The sequence below is a fragment of the Nycticebus coucang genome, chromosome 21, assembly GCF_027406575.1.
Source record: "Nycticebus coucang isolate mNycCou1 chromosome 21, mNycCou1.pri, whole genome shotgun sequence".
Classification (NCBI taxonomy): Eukaryota; Metazoa; Chordata; class Mammalia; order Primates; family Lorisidae; genus Nycticebus; species Nycticebus coucang.
In genome coordinates, this window is record NC_069800.1 from 39,329,559 (window position 1) to 39,354,196 (window position 24,638).

Genomic DNA, 24,638 nt, shown 5'->3' on the forward strand with positions numbered 1-24,638 from the left:
CCCAGAAGGGAAAGTTCTGCCTCTCGCCATCTACGAGAAGTGTAGACAAGAATCACTCAAGAGAGGAGACGCACAAAGTGGGAGTTGGGAGTCAAGCTACCAATTCCCCTTCCCCACCTTCAAAGGTCCAGTGGTGCACGGGCAAGAAGCGCCGAAGGGGTTAAATGTGGCCGGCGTAGCTCAGCCACCGCCCCTTCCCAGCATTGCCTCCCAGAATCCCCCATGCCCCCAGCCAGTTCCCGCACCTCGCGAGACTCCACCCAGTCCCTTCCCCGAACCACTGTCCGTCCCCTTTTCTAACCCAGCTCTGCGCGAGGCGGAGGACGGGAAAGGGAGGACGAAAAAGCTGGCAGCAGGGCACGCCGGGAAGTGTGGTCCAAGTGCTTCATGCAACCATATCCTTCCGGAGCGGGAGAGGCCAGAGAGGCAGCGGGGACTACGATTCCCACTCGCCCTTTCGGTTTGTTTTTGTTCAAAAAAAAAAAAAAACCCACACTCCCCCTCCTCACTCTTCACACACACTCACACACACCCACGGCAGACACGCACGCACCGGGGCGCCGAAGGGAAAGCCGCGTTTCGCCCTCCCGCCTCGCCACCAGTCCTGTCTGGGTCCCTCAGCAAGGCGGGAAAGCGGAGGCCGGAGCCGTGACCTCTGACCTCATGGTTATGCGGAGTCGCCGCATTCCTTAGCGATCGCGGGGCTGCCGCCGTGGGTGACTGACGCAGCGCGGGCGCGTGGAGCCGCCGCCGCCCCTCCCCCACCGCCGCTCTCGCGCCAGCCGGTCCCCGCGCACCCGCCCCTTCCCCGCCGGCCGCACCCGAGTCCTCGCGCGCCGCCGCCGCCGCCGCCCTAGCCCCGCGCCGCAGCCCCAGCCCGTCCCGCCCGGAGGTCCCGCGTGGATCCGCAGCAGCTGCCGGGGAGGAGGAGGAGGATGAAGGACAAACAGAAAAGGAAGAAGGAGCGCACGTGGGCCGAGGCCGCCCGCCTGGTGAGGCGGGCGCCGAAGGGGGCTCGGTGGGGGGTGGGCTCACCGCGCACCCCCTACCGGGAGGGGGAGGGGCGAAGCCTTGCCCGCCGCCGGAGGGGGCGGGGCCACCCTTCCTCTGAGAACTGGACAACCTGGCTAGGCGTTGGGCGGGGAGAGGTCCCCCGCCGGCTAGGGATGTGGCGCCTTTTTCTCCACGCCCCCCAATCCCAAATTCCTGCGGAGGGGCGAGCTGGCAGGCCGGCTCCTCCTCCTCCAGGCGACGGGGCTCCAGCCTCCCCTCCCCCACTGTTTGGCAGCTTCTGGGGGTCTAGGGAAGCTCCGTTTATTCACCCGGGGGAGTTAGGTTTCCGGGAAGGGTCGGAAGCTCCTCCCTTGCTTCCTGGTGGGTTAGGGGGTGGTGCGTTTGAAAAACGACCCCAATTTCAAGGACGCGAGTGGCATTTTGAGCTTTTCCAATCTAAACCATGTGTGTGGAAGGAGGCAAGTGATTGCTCGCAGCTTGAATCCTTAGCAGTGGTTCTCAAACTTTAGTGTCCTGTGGAGGACACCTGGGAGGTTAGAAATGCCCCTTGTAGGGTCTTAAGAGCTACTGAATCTGAGATTCTGGGATAGAGCCTGAGAATCTTTAGTTTAATCAGCATCACAGGTGATTCTAACACAAGTGGCCTACAGACCACACTTTGAGAAACGCTCACTAGGGTGTTTTCATAAACTAGACTGGGGGTGTGCACTTTGCATAACACTGAAAACACTATGCAAAGAGTGTTTGTTGTGTCAAAACAAAGTATCTGTTTGAAAATACTGTTCATTGAGGATTTAGCAAAGGAGAAAGTTGTTTGAGTGAAGCTGCCTAGTGAGGGAGCTTGTGAATTTTGTGTTCAAAGCATCAGAGGACTTGTAAGTGAAATAACTGCCTTTTGGATTTGCACCCTCATAGCTAAGACACTTGGAGGCTTGTTCTTGTAAAATTTGCTGATGACAACAGTAACAGGTTATACCTTTCCCTGAGATGTCACTTCCTAACTGACATACCGCTATGTTATGGTACAGATAGTGTAAGTGTCTCTTGACACCCCGTACTTACATATTTAATTGCTATAATTCACTTTTTAAATGAATGAAACTCAGCCTTTTAATTTTCTCTCTTTTTTGAAGTGAGTTTTCTGCCTCAAACATGTTCGACCAAAAAAAAGTATTATTGGAGGTTGAAACAAACCTGGAGTACACTTTTTTCCTTCTTGGTGTCTCTGAAACTCAGTTATTGATTTACAAGAACTCAAGCTGTTTGGGCTACAGAATTTTTACTTGTGTTCCTTGATCCTCTTCTCTAGGCATTTGTTGCTCAGGGAACAGAAACTGTTGTTTTTATGCTGAAGTTTTGTGCTTCAGTTTATTTGTTTTGGTTTGGCATGTGAAATAGGATTTTCCAGTGCTTAAGTATTTTTTTCTAATCAAAATTGGAAGTTTTGATTAGTTTTTGGGATCTCTAGGAAATTTCATGATTTTTCTAATGTTGCTTCACCTGGAAATAAATTTAGGCTTTAAGCAGAGTAGGAAAGAGCCAAGAGGACGTACTTTCTTTCTCCTGGAGGTTGAGTCTTGTGTGTTCATTGAAATTCTTCTCTGAGTTCCTGTTAATGCAGGTGTTAATGACTCTGAGCACCCAAAGGAAATTTGCTTGCCAGAAATTTACTTGTTAAAAGTAGGTGAAAGTACCTTTAAATCCTGTGTTATTTATGTCCTGACAGAATTCTGAAGTCTGTTTGTCTCAAAGCTAGTTGGCTTTAATTAGTTGAAAGACTAGGAATTTGGGATTCCCTGTTAAGGTAAGCCTCTTTAGGTTCTTGGATTTGCTGTGGTCTGAACTCCAATATTGAGGTTGCTATTTCTGTTTTACCATTGGCTCAACTTTAAGCCAGATTATCAAACTAAGTTATTTCTCTTCTTTTTCTTTTATTAAAAATAAAATTAAAAATATGATTAGGAGTTATTTTGTTGTAAGGACTCGTGAGAGTGCAGTGTAATTTTGTGTATATTTTATGGGTTCTTTTTGTTGTTGTTGTAGAATTTTCCATCCCTTAGAGTGGGACTGGTCGGTAGGTGAGGGAGCAGAACCTTATTTCTGTTTAAGATTTATGTAATGCTGAGGGCTGGAGAGTTTATGAGCGCTTATACTGGACAGAGAGAGTCTTGACCAGGAGTGAGTTGTAATGGTAGTGCAGTTAGATCACCTGAACGCTACTGTTTGGACAGGTGAATTTGAGTGCTTACAATGGCAATGATATGTGCCTGCTTGGGGGCACTTTCACATCACTCACAACCTCACTCAGATTGGTGACTAAGATGTAACCCCTTGTTTTTTTTTTTTTTTTGCAGTTTTTGGCCCGGGCTGGGTTTGAACCCACCACCTCTGGCATATGGGGCTGGCGCCCTACTTCTTTGAGCCACAGGCACTGCCCCACGGGGAACCCTTTTAAAAATTGTTTTTGTAGAGAGAAGAGACTTCTGGAGAATTTCAGCAGAGTAATGTAATCCAGGAGATTGATTTTTGTAGCTGTTAATTGTATTGTTGAGAAAGAGATACTCTTCTTTCAAACATATTGTATTGTTGTCTTTTCTGGATGTGAGAAATAGACTTTAGATGGTTGAGTATGTGTAAATACTTCTGCTTGTTACAAACAATTTGGGAGAAGTAGCCACGGGGATTTCCCTTTAAATTGAGTACCCTTAAATGGGTTCTCTGTGGCTTTGAGAAACTCTTCATTGCATGCTTTATCTTTTACTTGGTTCTTGACTGACCATTCTTACATCAAACATTTTTTTCCCTTTGAAGTAGGAGAAGAGATACTTTTTTTTTTTTTTAAGTCTAGGAATAGAACACTGCTGACTTGTTCTTACACTAAAAGCTGGAGGCGTATACAGTTTTTATAAAAGTGAATACTTTGTGTCTTTTGATGTAACTTCCCTTTTAGAGATACTGTTTCCTTTGTCTTAAATTCTCAGGCTCTTGACTGTTGTATAAATGATTGGTAGACAATTTTTCAGTCACTCTTCTTTTAAAAATTACCTTAAAAAATTTCACCTAATTCAGCTCACAATTAGTGTCAAATAAATGATATGACATCTGTGCCAGTGACTATGAGTAGTTTGTACCAGGGTTTGTTTAGGTCTATTCAAGTCAACACTGCCTATCTTGGCTCTTAAGTTATCCAGTACAAAGATGGATAAGGTTTGCCCTTGAGGAGCTTATGGTCCTCTGGGGATAGAGATGGTCCAGACATATGAACGGAATTTAACAACAGTTATGGTTAGTGTTATCATAGATGTATAAATGGTTAAACAGTTACCCTGGTTCCATATTTTGTCCAGGCATAGTTATGAATAGTTCCTCTTTTTACTTTGAAGTGTGTGGTGTAGAAAGTAATTTTTATATGTGTTTGGAACAACGGGAACATGGAGAAGAGACATTTAACTCTGTCAAAGGTCTGGGAAGGCTTCCTGGAGGAATGTGCTTTCAGAGCTAAATTTTTTTGAGAGAGAGTCTCATTATGTCGCCCTTGGTAGAGTGCTGTGGCGTCACAGCTCACAGCAACTTCAAACTCTTGGGCTTAAGTGATTCTTTTGCCTCAGCCTCCCAAGTAGCTGGGAGTAAGGTGCCGCAACAGCGCCCAGCTATTTTTTGGTTGTAGTTGTCATTGTTGTTTGCAGGCCCAGGCTGGGTTCGGACCTGTCAGCTTCTGTATATGTGGCTGGTACGCTACAGGTGCCCAGCCTCTGAGCTGAATCTTGAAGGGTAAGTAGGAGTTAGGCCCACCATAGACGGTGTAGCAGGAGCTGGTGACATGAGAGAGAGAGAGAGTATATATGTCTTTGCAGAGTGTGGGAATTGGGTAGAACTGTGAGTAGTTGTTCGAACATAAAGTTTGTGGAGTGTCAGTGTAGAAGTTAGGTAAAGAGACCAGATCGTGAACCAGTTTGCAGGCCAGTGAGCACCTACTCTGTATCAGGTACTGTAGGTACTTAGAGTTGTTTGACAGAGTAGAGATAACATAACTAAGAGGGAAGCATTGGAATTTTTTTTTTTTTTTTTTGTAGAGACAGAGTCTCACTGTACCGCCCTCGGGTAGAGTGCGGTGGCATCACACAGCTCACAGCAACCTCTAACTCTTGGGCTTACGTGATTCTCTTGCCTCAGCCTCCCGAGCAGCTGGGACTACAGGCGCCCACCACAACGCCCAGCTATTTTTTTGTTGCAGTTTGGCCGGGGCTGGGTTTGAACCCACCACCCTCCGTATATGGGGCCAGCGCCCTACTCACTGAGCCACAGGCGCCGCCCAAGCATTGGAATTTTTAAAAAGTGAGAGAACATAGGCTCGGTTGGGTAGGTAACTTAGTTTAGAATGTGAGAATTTGAATCCAGCTCTAATTCTAGAGCCTGTGCCTTACCAGTGGGCCACTGGACTCAGGAAGCTTCAGAGTTTGCCTCATGTGTTAGAGAAGTGTTGAAAGATTTCAAAGCAGGAAAGTGATGAGAACAGATTTGCTTTGCTAGGTTGACCTAAGACTATATAGCATGTAAGTTCTGTGAGAATGAGAATTTGGTTTTGTTAACTATGAATCTCTAGAATCATGTCTGGCACAAAGTAGGTATTCTGTGTGTTTTTGAATGAAAGATAACAGCTGTAAGAATGGATTTGAGGACAGAAGACTAGACAGTTTTGTCGGGGTTAGGTAAGAGACTGGCTTGGCCTGAGGGACGGATGGGAAGGATGATGCTTGTGTTTCTGAATATAGGTGACTAGACAGGGTATCAACCAAGGTAGAGAATATAGGATGAAGGGGCTGTGAAGAAGAGATGACTTAGAGTTGATGATTAAATGAATTAGGGTAGAGCTGAATTAGAGTAGACCATCAAGGAGGTGGTATGTCTAGTATAGAAATGAATATTTGAATCTGAAGTTTGGAGAGAAATCAAGGCTAGAGGTTGAGATTTGAGAATTAACAGAATTTGGGTAGTAGTTGAAACTGTGAGAGATGACAGTGTTACCTAGGGGTACTGTAAAAATTGAAAAATGGGCTCAGAACCTATTGCTTAGTGGTTAGAGCCCTGGCCACATACTCTGAGACTGTCGGGTTTGAACCCAGCCTGGGCCTCAATGACAACTGCAACAAAAAAATGGCCGGGTATTGTGGCGGGTGCCTGTATTCCCAGCTACTTGGGAGGCTGAGGCAAAAGAATTGCTTAAGCCCAGGAGTTTGATGTTGCTGTGAGCTGTGACACCATAGCACTCTACTGAGGGTGACGCAGTGAGACTCTGTCTCAAAAAAAAAAAAAAAGGAAAAAAAAATTGAAAAAGGAAGGGTTGAGGATGGGACTGTGGGAAATAGGGGTTTTATCTTACCACATATTTCTCCAAACATTGACACTCTTCAGTGCTAAGGGCTTATGTTCTAGCAATGAGAATGCCTCCAGGAGTAGTCCTATGAGACTTCTTGCTTTACATATTGTGACAGCATTACTTGTTTATTATAGTTAGTAGTTGAATGGACTGCAAGATGTTAGTTTGATGTGGAGTAACCTCAGCTGGCTGCACAGGTAGAGAAAATACAAAGAAAATGATAGTTTTTATTTTTCCCTTAGAAGTATCACATTTCTAAAAGAACTCAACTTCTTATAGGGGGAGAGTCCACTTGTATAGTAAGAAAATACTGCCGTGACTTAGATGTGATGCTAACAAATGGGACATTCCACTTCTCATTGTTAGCTTGTACTGGTCACACAGTATCATAGCCTCATTTTGCCAAGTGACAAAATGTACTGTGCCAGTTAACACCAGAATCTCACAACATACTAAAAAAAAAAACACCACTTAAAAGTATGAATGCTGGGCGGCGCCTGTGGCTCAGTCGGTAAGGTGCCGGCCCCATATACCGAGGGTGACGGGTTCAAACCCGGCCCCGGCCAAACTGCAATCAAAAACTAGCCGGGCGTTGTGGAGGGCGCCTGTAGTCCCAGCTACTCAGGAGGCTGAGGCAAGAGAATCGCTTAAGTCAACGAGTTGGAGGTTGCTGTGAGCTGTGTGAGGCCACGGCACTCTACCGAGGGCCATAAAGTGAGACTCTGTCTCTACAAAAAAAAAAAAGTATGAATGCTAATTATATTTCCTTAGGAAATAAAATTTGAACCCATTTCTGCCTTAAAATTTATTATCCAATGCTATGTATCCTGTAGTTTAGCTGTAGTAACACGTCAAGTTAACCAGTATGCTAAGATGTGTGTGCTTAGAAGTAAAAATTAGAACATTTCAGCTAATTATAGTACCTTTTAGTATATGGGTATATATGTAATTTGGTTTCTGAAGTAATTTTAACTGAGTGAAAACTAAATTGTTACTAGTGGTACCTCACACCTGAGAGCAGAACTGTAGCCCATGATCCAGATTGATGGATATACATGGAAACTGCACACTGAAATCAGGATGTTTGTTTCTTCAGGTATTAGAAAACTACTCGGATGCTCCAATGACACCAAAACAGATTCTGCAAGTCATAGAGACAGAAGGACTAAAGGAAATGAGGTTTGTATTGCTCTTATTGCTTAACGTGATGGTTTCATAGGACGTGTGTCTTTCCATAGTTGTGTGGTGATACAAGTTAATGTCTGTGCTTGTGTGTCTGGTGCTTAGGTTGAACTATCCATCTCCCATTGTGTGTCCTTTAGAGTGGAGGGTGGAAGTGAGTGAACATCCATTTGTTATCATCAGAAGTACAGGAGCTTTCCCCATCTTCGCTGTTCCTTATATCTTGTCATAGAGTTTGTTTTTTGTGTAAGGAGTCAATACATTTTCTCTTGTACTATTTTGCAAGTTTCAGTAGTAGAGAAGGGATAGACCCTGATAGGCACTATTGTGTCTATATTTACTCTTTGCTCTTCTCTGTGCCTCTGAAGTCTTTTCTTTTAAAGAGAGATGGTCTCAGCATAAAACCCACTGGCATCCCTCCCACACTAATTCTAGCCATTTATAACATGAATATACTAAAATTTGAGATGATCTTAATTTTCTTATGATGTAGTTTTTCTAGGGAAGCAACAAGTTAGAAACACAAGGACTAGCAGGAAATTAGTAGTTTTTTTATTTTTTTATTTTTTTGCAGTTTTTGGCCAGGGCTGGGTTTGAACCTGCCACCTCTGACATATGGGGCCAGCGCCCTACCCCTTTTAGCCACAGGCACCACCCTGGAGATTAGTGACTGTCCTTAATCTTTGTCTCTTCTTACCCTTCTGCAAACATTTTTTTTTTTTTTTTGTAGAGACAGAGTCTCACTTTATCGCCCTTGGTAGAGTGCCGTGGCATCACACAGCTCACAGCAACCTCCAGCTCCTGGGCTTAAGCGATTCTCTTGCCTCAGCCTCCCAAGTAGCTGGGACTACAGGCGCCCGCCACAACGCCCGGCTATTTTTTGGTTGCTGTTCAGCCAGGGCCGGGTTTGAACCCGCTACCCTCGGTATATGGGGCCAGCGCCTTACCAACTGAGCCAGAGGCGCCGCCCAACTTTTTTTTTTTTTTTTAATGAAGGAGGAGGAGAACAGAACAGTCTCTTTCTGGAACTCAGAACAAATAACGTATGTTGTTGCTGTCAAGCTTTAGCTACTTTAACTGACCTTTAGGGTCAAAAGGTTCTTTCTTTCTAGCTGTCAGTTTAAACATTTTCAAATTGATATTTTGTGGGGAGGGAAGATTAGGGTAGCTTAGATACGATTTATTTGATTTGTACTTATGCACTGTATAGTGTTATAATTGTGCTTTATTTTTGTTTTTATGGGCTATTTGCCATCATGCTGCTGTCTACACGGCTGTTGGACCACTATGCCTATAGAAGGTAAATTAGTCCCTTTGGGACAGATGGAATTGAGAACCTTAATTTGCTTCTGCCTCTTGCTCTTATAGAAATTATAAAGTAGTCGTGGTGGCTCGTGATGAGTGAGCAGCTCTAATTTGTAGACAGAGGTATAGTGTGTAGGAGTTACAGAAGGACTCTGCCAGCATGCCGTTCCCCCTTGTAGCAGAGATGCTAGCACACCCACTTGATACTCTAGATACTGCACAAAGTTTCTTTTAGAGATTGGTTCTTGGTGAAAAATACTTTAGCATCCACTGTGTTCCAAAGCAGAATAAGTAATAGTTTTCAAAATGACTTTTTTAGACTCAGAATTTATTTTTAACACCCTATAAATGAAGGCCTTTAGTTCTGAAAAATGCCAGGCGGCTTTACTTAAGGCATTTATATTTTGAAGAGAAGAGGCACAAGCGAGTTATAGGCACTAATGTGCTAATGCCAAACTTCATTATTATTAATAGCCATGTGTACTTTTGACAGCTTTTCTAGTTTAGATTCAATAAGTAGCCCTATCTTGCTGAGTTATTGTTTTGCAACCTGTTGTGGCAGGGACCATGAAACAACTTAATATGCCATCTTTTTAGTTTAATGTTTAAGTATTACTGAGTATTAAGTTCACTTGACTGACTTTTGCGTTCGGGTTTAAATGATTATTCCTGAGTAGATACAGAATAAAATTCATCCTTCCACCTTACAATAGAGAAAAAGCAAATGAAGTATTATTTCTTTTGCCTATTTATAGAAAATACTTAGCTGAAAAAAAGAGTCCTTATTTTACTGGATAGCACAATTGATTATGTGATCTTTGTGATGGTAATGAAGTATGGCACTTTGTGAACATGATTCCTACCTAGGTTGAAATGTAGAGGCTAGGAAGCTCTCAGTTTTGTTTTTAATAGTGAAATTTTATGAAAATGTAATTTTATTTATTTTTTTTTGAGACAGAGTCTCAACTATGTCGCCCTGGGTAGACTGCTGTGGTGTCACAGCTCATAGTAACCTCAAACTTGTGGGCTTAAGCAATTCTCTTGCCTTAGCCTCCCAAGTAGCTGGGACTACAGGCGCCTCCCAGAACGCCTGTTTTTTTTTTTTTGTAGATGTCATCGTTGTTTTGGCAGGCCCGGGCCCAGCCCCAGTGTATGTGACCGGCGCCCTAGACGCTGAGCTACAGGCGCAGAGCCATGTACCTGTGGCTCAAAGGGATAGGGCGCCAGTCCCATATGCTGGAGGTGGTGGGTTCAAACCCAGCCTCGGCCAAAAAACCACACACAAAAAAAAAAATACAAAGAAATCGTGGTTTTTCTAAATTTGGGGGGATTTTTTTCATATCATCAAATAGCACTAAAAACTTGTTAGATATGGATTTGGAGTATCACATAACACCTTATCTCAAAACTCTGTGATTTGTGAATTTCATCTGGCTATCCTTTTACTACTTCACAGTGATACTGTTGTCATGAGATCCTTCCTTTATTTCTTGCTCTGCTTCTCAATTTGAGGATGAGTTAGAGGGAGTAGGTCTCTGAGTAAGTAGGCATATGGACTTGTGAGACCCTCATCCATCCTCTGTGTTTTACAGCGGCACATCCCCTCTTGCATGCCTTAATGCCATGCTACATTCCAATTCAAGAGGAGGAGAGGGGCTGTTTTATAAACTGCCTGGCCGAATCAGCCTTTTCACACTCAAGGTAAGTAATATAAACTCTGGTTTTGTTCAGTGACTCTCAGAAGTTTTAGTATGCATAAGAATCACCTGGTAGGTCTGGAATGAGGCCCATAAATTTGCATTTCTAATAAGCAGTCAAGTGTCACTGATGTTGTTGGTCCTTAATAGCACTTTGAAGTGTTCTAGTTTGAATAGTGAATTAAGAATTATTTAGTTAAAGCAGCCTTTGTCTCTCTGTTCATCTTTGCTTGTCTATATCTTTATAGGTTGTATGAAATTGAAGGGTAAGTATGTGAGTGGATAATTGCAAATGTACCTTAAGTAGGATTTCCTTGTAATAATGATGTGAAAGATAAATTACCAGGCAGCTAGAGTAAGACCTATTCTATGGAAAATAACTGAAATGTGAACATATTTGTGGAATTAAAAAACTCATTAGCACTTAGTAAGTGATATTATAAAAGAGAACTGAAATCAGGTAGAATTCATAATTAGGTTCAAAAGGCTTGAAATGAACAGGCTAGTTATTTTCTTACCATTTGTGATAGATATGGCAATTATTTAGACTAGGGGTCTGCAGACTTTTCTGTAAAGGACCAGAAAATAAATATTTTAGGTTTTGAATCTGTTTTATAACCATTCTAGCTCTGTCACTGTAGCAGTAAAGCAGCCATAGACCATACAGAAACAAATGGGTATGGCTGTGTTCTGATTAAAAATACTTAATTTCATTTAAAAGTGTTTCTTTATGAAAACAGGCAGCAGGCTTGATTTGACTTGGGTCTATACTTTGCTAACCCCTGATTTAGACATAAGATGACTTGTTGACAGTAGAATAACAGAAAATTTGATGCTGACCCTTGTATTCTTCCATAATGTGTTTATAAATTGCAGTAACCATTACACAAACATTTTCCTTTTTGTGTTTTTTTCTTGATAGGCTGTATTCAAATTTTGTTAATTAAAAACCTGAACAGCTATATAACCCAAAATCATAAAACTTAGTCTTTTCATAGTTTGGGCTGTTTTCTTTTTCTGTTGGTTTTAAATGCTTCTCTTGTAATTGAGCCTTGTGAGAGACAGAGTCCCTGTATTTAAAATCTCGCTTTGTAATCATAGATGGAATTAACCCCCTCCCCCTTTTTGTGATGGTGTTTGCATCCCTGGCATTGAGTCAGTCCTTAATAAATAGTAGCCTTTATGTTATTCTTAGTTTCTTCATCCTTAATTGCCCGTTAAAGGCACTTTCCAAATTTATTATTATGATTATGATTATTATTATTATTTTTTGCAGTTTTTGGCCAGGGCTGGGTTTGAACCCGGCATTTCTTGTATACGGGGCCGAGACCCTACTCCTGGAGCCACAGGCACCACCTTTTTTTTTTTTTTTTTTTGAGACAGAATCTTACTTTATTGTCCCTGGAAGAGTGACGTAGTGTCACAGCTCACAGCAACCTCAAACTTCTGGGCTCAAGCAATCCTCCTGTCTCTGCCTCCCAGAGTGCTAAGATTACAGGCATAAGCCATTGTGCCTGATCTCACTTTTCTATTGTCACTTTTCCATTGTCTTTTCTATTGTCAACATATATAATGTTATATTGTAATTATATTTAGTTACACATGTTATATATATTACAAATAAACCTTTTAATGGCATATTTCTGTTTAAAGAGGAAGGAGAACTAGTCTATGAGTACCTTGAAGGTAGGAACTGAATTTTGTCTTTGTGATTTGGCTCTGGGCTGAATTCTTGGCAAACAATAAATGTTTGAACTGGGCTGTGTGTGGTGGCTTAATGCTTGTAATCCTAGTACTCTGGGAGGTCAAGGTAGAAGGATTGCTTGAGCTTAAGAGTTCAAGACCAGCCTGAGCAAGACTAAGACCCATCTCTACTAAAAATTGAAAAATTAGCCAAGCATTGGGGCCAGTACCTGTAGTCCCGGCCTCTCGGGAGGCAGATGTAGGAGTATCATTTGAACCTGGGAGTTTGAGGTTGCTGTGAGCTAGGCTGAAGCCATGGCACTTTAGTCTGGCCAACAGAGTGAGACTCTGTCTCAAAAAAAAAAAAAAAAACTGAATTGCATTTCTTCATTTTAATCTCAATATGTCATGAGTAAACATTGTATGAACCTGCTGTAGGCTTGGTAGTGTTACATTAGTCTGCAGCCTGTGTCCAAGATGCACCGATTGAATATGTGCTTAGCACATCATCTCATCTACCTTTGACTTCACATTGCTTATTTTTCATAGCTTCTTAGTCATTGGCCTTGTGTATCTGCAAGCATTACTTCTGTGATATTTATTGTCTTCTTTTTGGATTAGTGGTTTGCTTGTCAGGCTCTTTCAGTTAGACTGCAAACTGCTTGAGGGCAGAGCTTATCTTACTCATTGCCCACAGTATCTTTGTACACTTACCTTCAATAAATGTATATATAACCAGGTGTGTGGTTTGTGCTTGTAATCCCAGATACTTAAAAGGCTGAGGTGGGAGAATTGCTTGAGCTCAGGAGTTTGAGGATATGATCATCTATGATTGTATCACTGTACTCCAGGTTGGGTGACAGAGTGAGACTCTGTCTCTATTTAAAAAAAAAAAACAGAAAACCTCACTAATGTATATTTATTGCATTAATTTAGTGAATAATGGCTACATTTAGAACTTCATTATTCTTTTGACATATGATAAATACTATTTAATTTTTAGGAAACTATCCTTAGATGTTCCTCTAGCATCTAGTGCATATCTCAGAGCCAAAAGAAAGGATGCTATGGCTTTCGTAGAATTTTAGCTTGGTTAATTATGTATGTCTCTTAATATTTCTGACCCATTATAAAAGCAATATATGCAAATGCAACACAAAGCAAAATTCAACAGAGGAAGTGAAAGTAACTCATAATTCTACAAAATTCTGCTACCTGTACCTAAATAATAATTTATATAAATATTGGAAAAAATTGAATTATACATTCCTTATTACATTTGCTGTTTGTTTAATTCAGTTAGTATAATTTGAAACACTTGCCATGATGGTATATATAGACATATATACTTTTTTTTTATCTTTTTGGCTGGGGCTGGGTTTGAACCCACCACCTCTGGCATATGGGACTGGCGCCCTACTCCTTGAGCCACAGGCGCCGCCCATACTTTTTTTTTTTTTAAAAGACTATTGTAAGGATTCTTGATTCCAGGTTATGAATATGTGGTAGTTTATTAGTCTCTTGTTAAATGCTTCATTGACACCACACTGTCTTCCAGAAGTTGTGCAGACATTTACTCTATTGTTATTCAGGAATGGATGAGAAAGGGTACCAAAAGAGTACCATGCATCTTAGTCTGTTTTCTGTTGCTTATAACAGAATGTCTGAAAATAGGTAATTTATAAAGAAAAGGAATTTATAGTTATGGAGGCTGGGAAGTCCAAAGTTGAGGGGATTATCTGGCACTGAGAACCTTCTTACTGATGGAGACTCTCTGCAGAGTCCAGAGGCAGCTCTTGGGCATCACATGGTGAGGGGGCAGAGTGTGCTAACTCAAGTCTTCTTCCTCTTATTAAGCCCTAAGTTACCCTCCCATGATAATGCATTGATCCATTAGCCTATTAATCATGATTAGGAATCCATTCATGAAGGCAGATCTCTCATGAGTCAATCATCTCTTAAGGCCTCACCTCTACTGCCATATTGGGGATTAAATTTCAATGTGAGTTGTGGAAGGGGGACCTATATTCAAACCATAACAGAGTGAGCACCTTTACACTCACCTAGACTTACTAATTGTTAGAGATTTCTCATATTTGTTTTATTTTTCTCTACAAATATATGCATTTGTTCAGACAGTTTTGTATAGATATGGTACTTTACCTCTGAATATTTTAGAATGTATTTATTTATTTATTTTTTTGTAGAGACAGAGTCTCACTTTACTGCCCTCGGTAGAGTGCTGTGGCGTCACACGGCTCACAGCAACCTCCAGCTCTTGGGCTTATGTGATTCTTTTGCCTCAGCTGGGACTACAGGCGCCCGCCACAATGCCCCGCTATTTTTTTGTTGTTGCAGTTTGGCCGGGGCTGGGTTTGAACCCACCACCCTCGGCATATGGGGCCGGCGCCCTACTCACCGAGCCACAGGCGCCGCCCTAGAATGTATTTTTTAAGAACAAGGACGTTTTCCTATGTAACCACAATACCATTATCTCTCCCAAAAAACTTAACATTGATGTAATACTATATAATGTATCATTATATAATAGTATGTAATATATATGTAGCCTGTGTTCGAATTTTTCCTTAGTTCCAAAATTTCCTTTCTCTTTTCTTTTTCTTTTGAGACAGAGTCTTACTCTGTTGTCCTGGGGAGAGTGCCGTGGAGGCACAGCTCATAACAACCTCAAACTCCTGGGCTCAGCCATCCTCTTGCCTCAGCCTCCCGAGTAGCTGTGATTATAGGCACCCACCATGACACCCAGTTAGTTTTTCTATTTTTAGTAGAGACCAGGTCTCACTCTTGCTCAGGCTGGTCTCAAACTCCTGAGCTCAAGCGATCCACCTGCCTCAGCCTCCCAGAGTGCTAGGATTACAGGCGTGAGCCAACGTGCCCAGCTGTACTGGGGTTTACACTTGGGATTGCCTGTTGACATAGCACTACTGTGAACTGCTTTGTAATGTTCTACATTTTAATGACTTCTGTGTTGAATACTATGCTTTTGTGACCCAGTGGTTGTGTCAGTGGTGAGTTTAAATTGAGTTAGTGAATGGTTAGTTTAGCATGCACTATCAGGCTTACTGCTGCAGTCATCTCAGCATTATTCAGATTTGTTATATGATGCTCAAATAGAAATGTCACTTATGGCTATTAGGAATTTATTATACCAAATGTGGTAATACAGAGTTCTGCCTTCATAGTATTTTTTCAGTTAACAAGTCTAGTTGAACTTTTTTAATGTATAGAATAATTTAAAAGGTATAAAAAAAATCTTTGTAAAAGAAATAGATGACAGTACATAAAGTATCTTTCCATTAAAATCTACAGTTTTGGGGGTGGCTTGTGGCTCAGTGCATAGGGCACTGCCATATATATTCAGGCTGGCAGGTTCCAGCCCGGCTCGGGCCAGCTAAACAACAATGACAACTGCAACAAAAAATTAGCCGGGTGTTGTGGCGGGTGCCTATAGTCCCAGCTATTTGGGAGGCTGAGGCAAGAGATTCTTTACCCCGGAGTTGGAGGTTGCTGTGAGCTGTGACACTACAGCACTGTACCCAGGGCAACATAGTAAGACTGTCTCCAAAAAAAAAAAAAAAAAAAGTCTACAGTTTTGGGGCTGAGTGAGGTAGCTCACACTTGTAATTGCAGCACTTTGGGAGGCTGAAGTGGGAGGAATCACTTCAGGCCAGGAGTTCAAGACCAACTTGGGCAACATATTAAGATCCTTTCTCTACAAAAAAAAAAAAAAATAATAATAATAAAATTAGCCTAATGTGGTAGCATATACCTATAGTCCCAGCTACTTGGGAGCCTGAAGTAGGAAGATTGCTTTAGCCTGGGAGTTTGAGGTTGTAGGGAGCTATGTAATCTAGCCTAGGCAATAGGGTGAGACTCCGTCTAAAACCAAACAAACAATCCTCCTCCCTCCCCCGTTTGTAAATAAAAGGGGAAAAAGCAATGGAGCAAAAGAGATAATTATGAGTTTTTATGCTGTTATTTCAATAACCAGAATTGAAATTTTTATGTACAACTCCACCCTCAAAATCAATTTCAAAGCTATATTACTATTAAATAGCAAGAAAAGAACAAGTAGAGTAAGCCTAGATTTAGATAAAATAAAATCATAACACTTATCATTTGAAAGGTAACATTGGCACCCATTTTGATTTTCAATATGTACATAGCAAGGAGAGTGGTCTTATTTAAAAATGCAAATCAGATCATGTCATTCTCACTCTGTTGGGTGGCCAGTGCCTGCACCTCTCTGAACTGCTCTCCTGGCACTTTCCATTTGGTCATTCATACTTCAGCCACTTTGGCCTTCAGTCTGTTTCTCAACACTTTATTCTTGTGTACACTTTAGGACCTTTGTACTTGCTAGTCTCTGGGCTTGGAAAATTCTGCAGTGACTTCTTGGTATTTGATTCTTAGTCCAACAATATCTTTTTAGTGAAGCTTTCTCTTACTACCAATCTAATTCTACATTATAATTAAGGTTTTTGTTTCTTTATATTCCTGTTAGTATCCCAGATTGCCTTGATTTGTTGGTTGGTTGGTTATTGTTAACCTTCCCCTTCTAGAATATAAGTGCATGGACTTTATTTTCACTATATCCTCTGTATCTGGTATATAATAGGTACTTAATAAACATTGGCTAAATGAAAAATAAAGATAGCATTACCAAAATCTTAAGCCAGTTAGTTCTCCTTGTATTTCACCTTGCATTTTTATCAGTTTTTGTTATGGAATATGTATATTTTGGGTTTTTTTTCTCCTGCTTAGCAAGTTAACTTTTAAGAACTCTTTTAAGAACTCTTTTGGGTGGTGCCTGTGGCTCAGTGAGTAGGGTGCCGGCCTCATATACCAGAGGTCGCAGGTTCAAACCCGGCTCCAGCCAAAAACTGCAAAAAAAAAAAGAACTCTTTTAAGAACTCTTTTTCTTGCCCTCTTTGGAGCAGTTCTACATAAATCTGTGAAAGAATCTGCTGACATTAGAAATAAACCTTTCTGGGCGGTGCATGTGGCTCAGTGAGTAGGGCGCTGGCCCCATATACTGAGGGTGGCGGGTTCAAAACTGGCCCCGGCCAAACTGCAACAACAACAAAAATAACCGGGTGTTGTAGTGAGTGCCTGTAGTCCCAGTTACTTGGGAGGCTGAGGCAAGAGAATTGCTTTAAGCCCAGGAACTGGAGGTTGCTGTGAGCTGTGTGACCCCACGGCACTCTACTGAGAGTGATAAAATGAGACTGTCTCTACAAAAAAAAAAAGAAATAAACCTTTGTTTTTTTCAAGCAATGTTTTTTTCAAGCAATTGCTGAAGGAAGAAACTGAACCATTAAAACAGTTTAAATATTTTAGATTTTTTTTTTTTTGTTTGTTTTTTGTAGTTTTTTTGGCTGGGGCTGGGCTTGAACTCCCCACCAGTGGTATATGGGGCTGATGCCCTACTCCTTGAGCCACAGGCACCGCTCCTAAATATTTTGGATTTTTAAAGATATTATTCCTTTTAGAGTTTGAGTATATTGCTTTTTAGAAAAAATGTTTCTGTCTCCAGGACTGAAAAAAAAGAAAAAAGGATTTTTACTTTCATTTAAAATGGTAGTGATTTTTTTATTTTTTACAGTTTTTGGCCAGGGCTGGGTTTGAACCCGCCACCTCCAGTATGTGGGGCCAGTGCCCTATTCCTTTGAGCCACAGGTGCCACCCTAAATATATGAATTTTTTTTTTTTTTTTTTTTTTGTGGTTTTTGGCCAGGGCTGGGTTTGAACCCATCACCTCTGGCATATGGGGCTCGTGCCCTACCCCTTTGAGCCACAGGCACCACCCAATATATGAATTTTTTAATGCTTAGGATTCTAGAATTTTAGTGGAGGAGGAGATCTCAAGTCATCTAGTCCATTTTCATTTTATGGATAGAAAATTGTGGTTCACACTTGTAATCCTAGCACTCTGCAGGCAGGCAGGTGGATTGCTTGAGCTCACAAGTTCAAGACCAGCAGCGAGACCATGACTCTGAAAAATAGCCAGGTGTTGTGGCAGGTGCCTATAGTCTCAGCTACTCGGGAGCCGGAGGCAAGAGAATCGCTTCACCCCGAGAGTTTGAGGTTGTCATGAGCTATGATGCCACGGCAATCTATTCAGGGCAACAAAGTGAGACTCTGTCTCAAAAAAAGAAAAGAAAAGAAAATTGAACTTCTAATAGATTAAATGATTTATCTGTAACAAATAGCTGCATGATAAATCTATGTTATTGAGTTAGGGCTAAACCCAGGTTCCCCACCTTTGAGTTTGATTTCTTTTTATTATGCCAGTTTAGAATAAAGAGTTTTTCTTCAGGTTTTGTGAACTTTGGCCACTTCATCTTTTGAAAGATCTTGTGAGTTGTTTTATTTCTCAGAATGTCATTTTTATCCTCTTTAATGAAAATTCTTATAATTGTTAAGTGAAAGTAGCCTTTCATATTGTTAGATGTGAGCACTTTCTTTATGGCTGGTTGGTTTGAATTTCTGCTGTCTACATTAATTGTATTGGCATTTCTAAAGTTTTTTTTTTTTTTCTGAGACAGAGCCTCAAGCTGTAGCCTTGGGTAAAGTGTCGTGGCATCACAGCTCACAGCAACCTCCAATTCCTGGGCTTACGTGATTCTCTTGCCTCAGCCTTCCAAGTAGCTGGGACTACAGGCACCTGCCATAATACCTGGCTATTTTTTGGTTGTAGTTGTCATTGTTGTTTGGCGGGCCTGGGCTGGATGCAAACCTGCCAGCTGTATGTGGCTGGCACCTTAGCCGCTTGAGCTATAGGTGCCGAGCCATATTGGCATTTCTAATTGGCTTTCTTTTCTGTGCCATGGTGAGTATTATATGGTGGTGCTAAGAGCAATAGAATAGGAGTCAAGGTCTGAGTTCCAGTGTAGTGCCTCATGTATTACTGCTTATCTCCACTTGTGCTTCCTCATCTCTAACACTGAGGAGTTAAAATGGATTGGTGTTTAAAAACTGCAGGTATAAAACGCTTTTATCTCATGAAATGAAACTGGAATACAAATTAATGACTGTGAAACTGCACTAGTTGAAACAAGGATGGGGGCCTAGTTTCTCCATTTTTTTTTTGTTTGTTTGGTTGTACTATCTCTACCCCATACTCTAAGCCTAAGGCATCTTTTTTTTTTTTTTTTTTTTTACACTTTCTGGCCGGGGCTGAGTTTGAACCCGCCACCTCCGGCATATGGGGCCAGTGCCCTACCCCTTTGAGCCACAGGCGCCGCCCAGCCTAAGGCATCTTATGTGGACCCTAGAACTCTGTTGAAAACCAGTAAAGATATTCACATTTTGGCATTTATACTGTTCTGTGTAAAAGTAAGTCAATCATGGATATTTTTCTTTCCTTTTTTTTGAGGGGTGGGGTGATGCATTTGGTACTTTAGTAAAACCCTGTTGCACTATGTACTGTAGGAGAGGTTGGCACAGAAGACTCAGTAGAGAACATTTACTCTGGTTTGCAGCAGCAGTTTGGTTTTGATGGAGGCTTTGCCTCAGTGAAAGGTTCTTTGAGTAATTCTCAAGGGACATCTGGATCTGTCTTTGAAAGGAGGAGTATTCCATTGTCAAGGCTTCCCAGTCAGCTCAGGGAAAAGAGAGAACTTGTTTTCAGAGCCCTTGTCAGAGTCTGGTTTTGTGCCTGAGAGATGAACTGCCTCTTGTCCTTCTACCTCCTGAAGTTCAGAGACCTGCGTAAATGAAATGGCAAAGGTCAAGTAACAGTGGTTTGAACTACTGGAATGACTTTGTGTGGTAAAGGGGAGTGGGGAGGCTGATAATTTCAGGGTTGCTAAAGGATACATATACGTCAAACAAAAAGATTATAAACATTTCTGTTAAGTATGATTTTAAAGCACCAGCATTCTGGGAAAAAGAGGAGATTGTTCATACTGTCAGCTCCCTTAGGGATGGTGTTTGAAAAAAAAAAAAAAACCCAAAACTTCTTTGAGTCAGCTGGTAGTATTAAAACTGTGCACTTAATCTCTTCTCAATCCTTCAGGTCAGACTTTTGGGGAGTTAGTCAAAGAATTTGTTTAGTCTAAGAAAAGTTGCTTCTTCTAGCTTAGCTAAATTTGGAAGAAAAATGGAAACTGATGTTTAATATAGTGCTAACTATGTTCCAGACGGGCATCATGCTCCTCTTACTAGTTCTGTTGCAGCATAAATATGCCTCTAACTCCTGTACTAATGAGAAAATGGCCTGAGAGAGCTAAATGGTACAAAGTAACATTTTTGGTTATTTGAGAGATTTGTATTACACACAGGACAGGTTAAGAACTTTGAACTTCAACTAAATGAGTCAGTTCTCAAATGTTCAAAAAGCTTGCTCAAAGTTCTGGAAGAACTTCAAATTCAAAAATATGTTTATTTTCTTCCGAATGATGCTGGCTTTTGATCAGTGATACCAAATGGATTTTGAAATGTTTGATACTTCTTAAAAAGTATCAGCTGATCTTTTGTTTTAGTCTGTTCTTTAGAAATACAGATGACAATGCCAGCTTTTTGTTGGAAAGCTATCTGTTCTAACAATTCTACTTTTAAAATTTCAACTTTTTTGGGTCTTCATTTCCATTGCCACCATCCTAGCCTAAATTATCCTCATATGTTGGATACTGAAATAGCTACTGCCTGGTCTACTTGCTTTCACTTCATCCCTTTATAATCCAGGGCTTTTGCTCTTCTGTAATCTATACAACCTCCAAATTATGTTTTCAAAACATAATTTGATCATGACATGTTGCTGTTTGATACTTGTCAGTGGTTTCCCATGGCATTTACAAAAAAATCCAAAACTTGCTCCACCACCTTTCAGTTCTTTGAATTCCTTAAGCTCTTTCCAGTTTTAGGGTATCCCATTTTGAACTCTCCTTCCTTCACTTTTTTTTTCCTGGCTGTAGTTCTCAAGAACTGACAATTTCAGAGGAACCTTCTCTGTCTCTCTCTTTTTTTTTTTTTCTCTTTTTGAGACAGAGTCTCACTACGTCACCCTTAGTACGGTGCCGTGGTGTTCCAGCTCACAGCAACCTCAAACTCTTAAGCTTAAGCAATTCTCTTGCCTCAGCCTCCCTAGTAGCTGGGACTGCAGGCGCCCGCCACAATGCCCGGCCATTTTTTGGTTGTAGTTGTCATTGTTGTCCAGCAGGCCCTGGCCAGGCACAAACCTGCCAGCTTCAATGTATGTGGTCAGCGCTACTCACTGAACTATGGGCACTGGGCCAGAGGACACTTTTCTTAACCTCTAGTTTGGATTTTCCAGTTGTGCCTAAACTTTACTTATCACTTACATGTTTATAATTATATGATCATTTGATACATCTCTCCTGACAAGGCCTTAGGGGCAGAGAATTGGTATTGTTGAATAAATGCAGGGAAAAAACACATAAAAGGAGATTGTTTTAACTTGGTGTAAGGTAGCAGTTCTCAATACCAAACAGTTGAATTGGGTCAGGATAGTAATTTTTACTGTTAGAATGGAAATGTCAAGATCTTTTTCTTTCTTTGCAGTTTTTTTGGCTGGGGCTGGATTTGAACTCGCCACCTCCGGTATATGGGGTGGGCGCCCCACTCCTTTGAGCCATAGGTGCCGCCCAAGATCTCTTTTTCATGTTATGGAGTGTTTGGAAACCTATAGAGTAAAAAGCTCCACCCCCCCCCCCAGTCCCCCAGAAGAAAAAAATAGTGTTAAGTGTGGCTTTTGAAATCTAATGCCATATTCCTGATCTTTTGTATATGCCCCTTTTTTCTACTGCCTTGGCCAGAAAGCTTTTAGGATCTTTTTGTGATTGTGTACCTTGGTGTGGATCTTTTCTCACACCCTTGTGCTATTAGGTCTAGATATTCACGTCGTGCGGATCTAGGTAATGAGTTTACTTTTTTTCTGGGTGGTGGGTACCCTATGTGTTCTGATGCTGCCAGTATTTAACTTTGCTGGGAATATTTCATAATACAAACAAAAACTTTAAAATTTTATATATTATACAGCCTGTACTTTTACTGTTTGTTGTGCCCTGTTTCTTTCACATTACACTCTTCCTCAGATGTCTGGTGATCCTTGCTTGAGGGCTGGTGCTTCAGAGTCAGGCTACTAGTAGGGAATTCAGTGCCCTGTGGTTTTGTGGCTTCATCTGTCTCTTGCAGAAGCGAGGAAGTGGTTGTTCCTTAGATGTGTGGTGTTGGAGTAGGGGTGTCTGTCTCCTAGTGCAGACTTTTTTTTTGGCCGGGGCTGGGTTTGAACCCGCCATCTCCGGCATATGGGACCGGCGCCCTACCCGCTGAGCCACAGGCGCCGCCCTCCTAGTGCAGACTTTTTACAGTCCCCAGGTTCTCAGCCTCATACTTTTCTGTCATGGTATGTAGTTTAAGTTCTGAGCCTGTCTGGAGTTTAGGGGATGAATTTGCTTGCTTCTTTTTAGTATCTCCCCCTACAACACTTAGTTCTCATCTTCCTTAGCTTGGCTAACTTGTCTCCTTTGATTCTCCATCTGTTTCTCTGTCATTGATGACTTCCAAGTTACATCCCCATCCTGGGTATTCCTCTGTGAACATCACACTTGTATATTTAATCACCTACTCAGTGTCTTCTATGTATATGGATTTCTAATGGCATCTCAGATTTAACATGGATAAATTCAATCGTGTGATTTTTTTTTTCCCATGCCAAACTTGTTCCACAATTGTCTTGCTTACATAAATTAATGGGAACCCTTATTAATTTTAAGTTGCTTTGATTGGAAACTGGATTCTTCAACTTTGGAGTCAGCTCTTTTGCTCTTGTGGCATAAGTAATCATAAATAAATCCTGTTGGCTCTAACTTCAGAATGTGTATTCCTTTTTACCATTCTTTTGCTACCAGCCTGGTTTAAGACACCATCTCTCCTAGATTTATTATAGCAGTTTCCTATGACTCGTCTCCTTGCTTTGATTCTTGCTACCTTCCTCAACACCGAAGAGATTTTTAAAAAATGTCAGTCAGATCATGTCACTCTTATGCTCAAAGCCCTCCAGTCTTACCCCATTCTTCTCCCTCCCCCACTTGGAGTAAAGGTCAGAATCCTTTGAATGCCTCCCACTCTCACTTCCAGCCCTTTTCATTTAATTAACTCTGCCTGGTTCAGCCTGGTCCGTAAATGCACTTAGCTTGCTGGGTCACCCTTGAACATACTGGTACTGCTCTTCTCAGGGCTCTACCCATTGCTGTTTCATTTGTCTCCAGACTTGCCCCAAATGCCTGCATGCCTTGCTCCCACACCTCCCTTAAGTCTTTTTTCTTTTTTTTTGAGACAGTCTCACTATGTCACCCTCGGTAGGGTGCCATGGTGTCACAGCTCATAGCAACCTCAAATTCTTGGGCTTAAGCGATTCTTTTGCCTCAATCTCCCAAGTAGCTGGGACTACACACGCCCAGCTATTTTGTATATTTAATCACCTACTCTGTGAGATAGGCTAACTGAGTTATTTTTTGGTTGCAGTTGTCATTGTTATTTAGCAGGCCCAGGGTGGGCTTAAACCCGCCAGCCTTGGTGTATGTGGCCGGCACCCTACTCACTGAGCTACCGGCACCAAGCCCTCCTTTAAGTCTTTGCTCAAATTGTACTTTGTCCCTTGTACACCCCTCTGGCACACCCAATTTACCTGTTTCCTGATTAAATATGTTTTTCTGTTTGGGTTTTGTCACTGTCTGATATACTATATTATGTATGTATATGCATGTGTGTGTGTGTGTATATATGTAGAGATATATATATATATTTATTTGTTTGTTTTTTGAGAGAGAGTCTCATTATGTCACCCTTGGTAGTGTGTCATGGCGTCACAGCTCACAGCAACCTCCAGCTCCTGGGCTTAGGTGATTCTTTTGTCTCAGCCTCCTGAGTAGCTCGGACTACAGGCGCCCCCAGCAACACCCAGCTATTTTTTGTTTCAATTTGGCCAGGGCCAGGCTCGACCTGCCACCCTCGGTATATGGGGCCAGTGCCCTACTCACTGAGCCACAGGCATCGCCCTGTATATATATATAATAAATATATATATATATTTATTTTATTTTATTTATTTTTTTTTTTTGTAGAGACAGAGTCTCACTTTACCGCCCTCGGTAGAGTGCCGTGGCGTCACATGGCTCACAGCAACCTCCAGCTCTTGGGCTTATGTGATTCTCTTGCCTCAGCCTCCTGAGTAGCTGGGACTACAGGCGCCCGCCACAATGTCCGGCTAGTTTTTGGTTGCAGTTTGGCCGGGGCTGGGTTTGAACCCACCACCCTCAGTATATGGGGCCGGCGCCCTACTCGCTGAGCCACAGGCGCTGCCCTGTATATATATTTTTAATTATTGTCTGTCC

General features: G+C 41.7%; 1 protein-coding gene across 2 annotated transcripts in view; it reads left to right on the plus strand.

The window, feature by feature from the left end:
- The first annotated feature begins 520 nt into the window (after positions 1-520).
- ASXL1 (ASXL transcriptional regulator 1) overlaps positions 521-24,638 on the plus strand; it is an 80,356-nt gene continuing 56,238 nt past the window's right edge. The window contains exons 1-4 of one of the 2 annotated variants that reach the window (XM_053573650.1): positions 521-992; positions 7,488-7,570; positions 8,784-8,873; positions 10,471-10,579. In XM_053573650.1, the coding sequence (XP_053429625.1) occupies positions 936-992; positions 7,488-7,570; positions 8,784-8,873; positions 10,471-10,579 (339 nt within the window). In that variant the 5' untranslated portion in view covers positions 521-935. The remainder of the gene's footprint in view (positions 993-7,487; positions 7,571-8,783; positions 8,874-10,470; positions 10,580-24,638) is intronic. The other variant, XM_053573651.1, reaches the window with a different exon arrangement.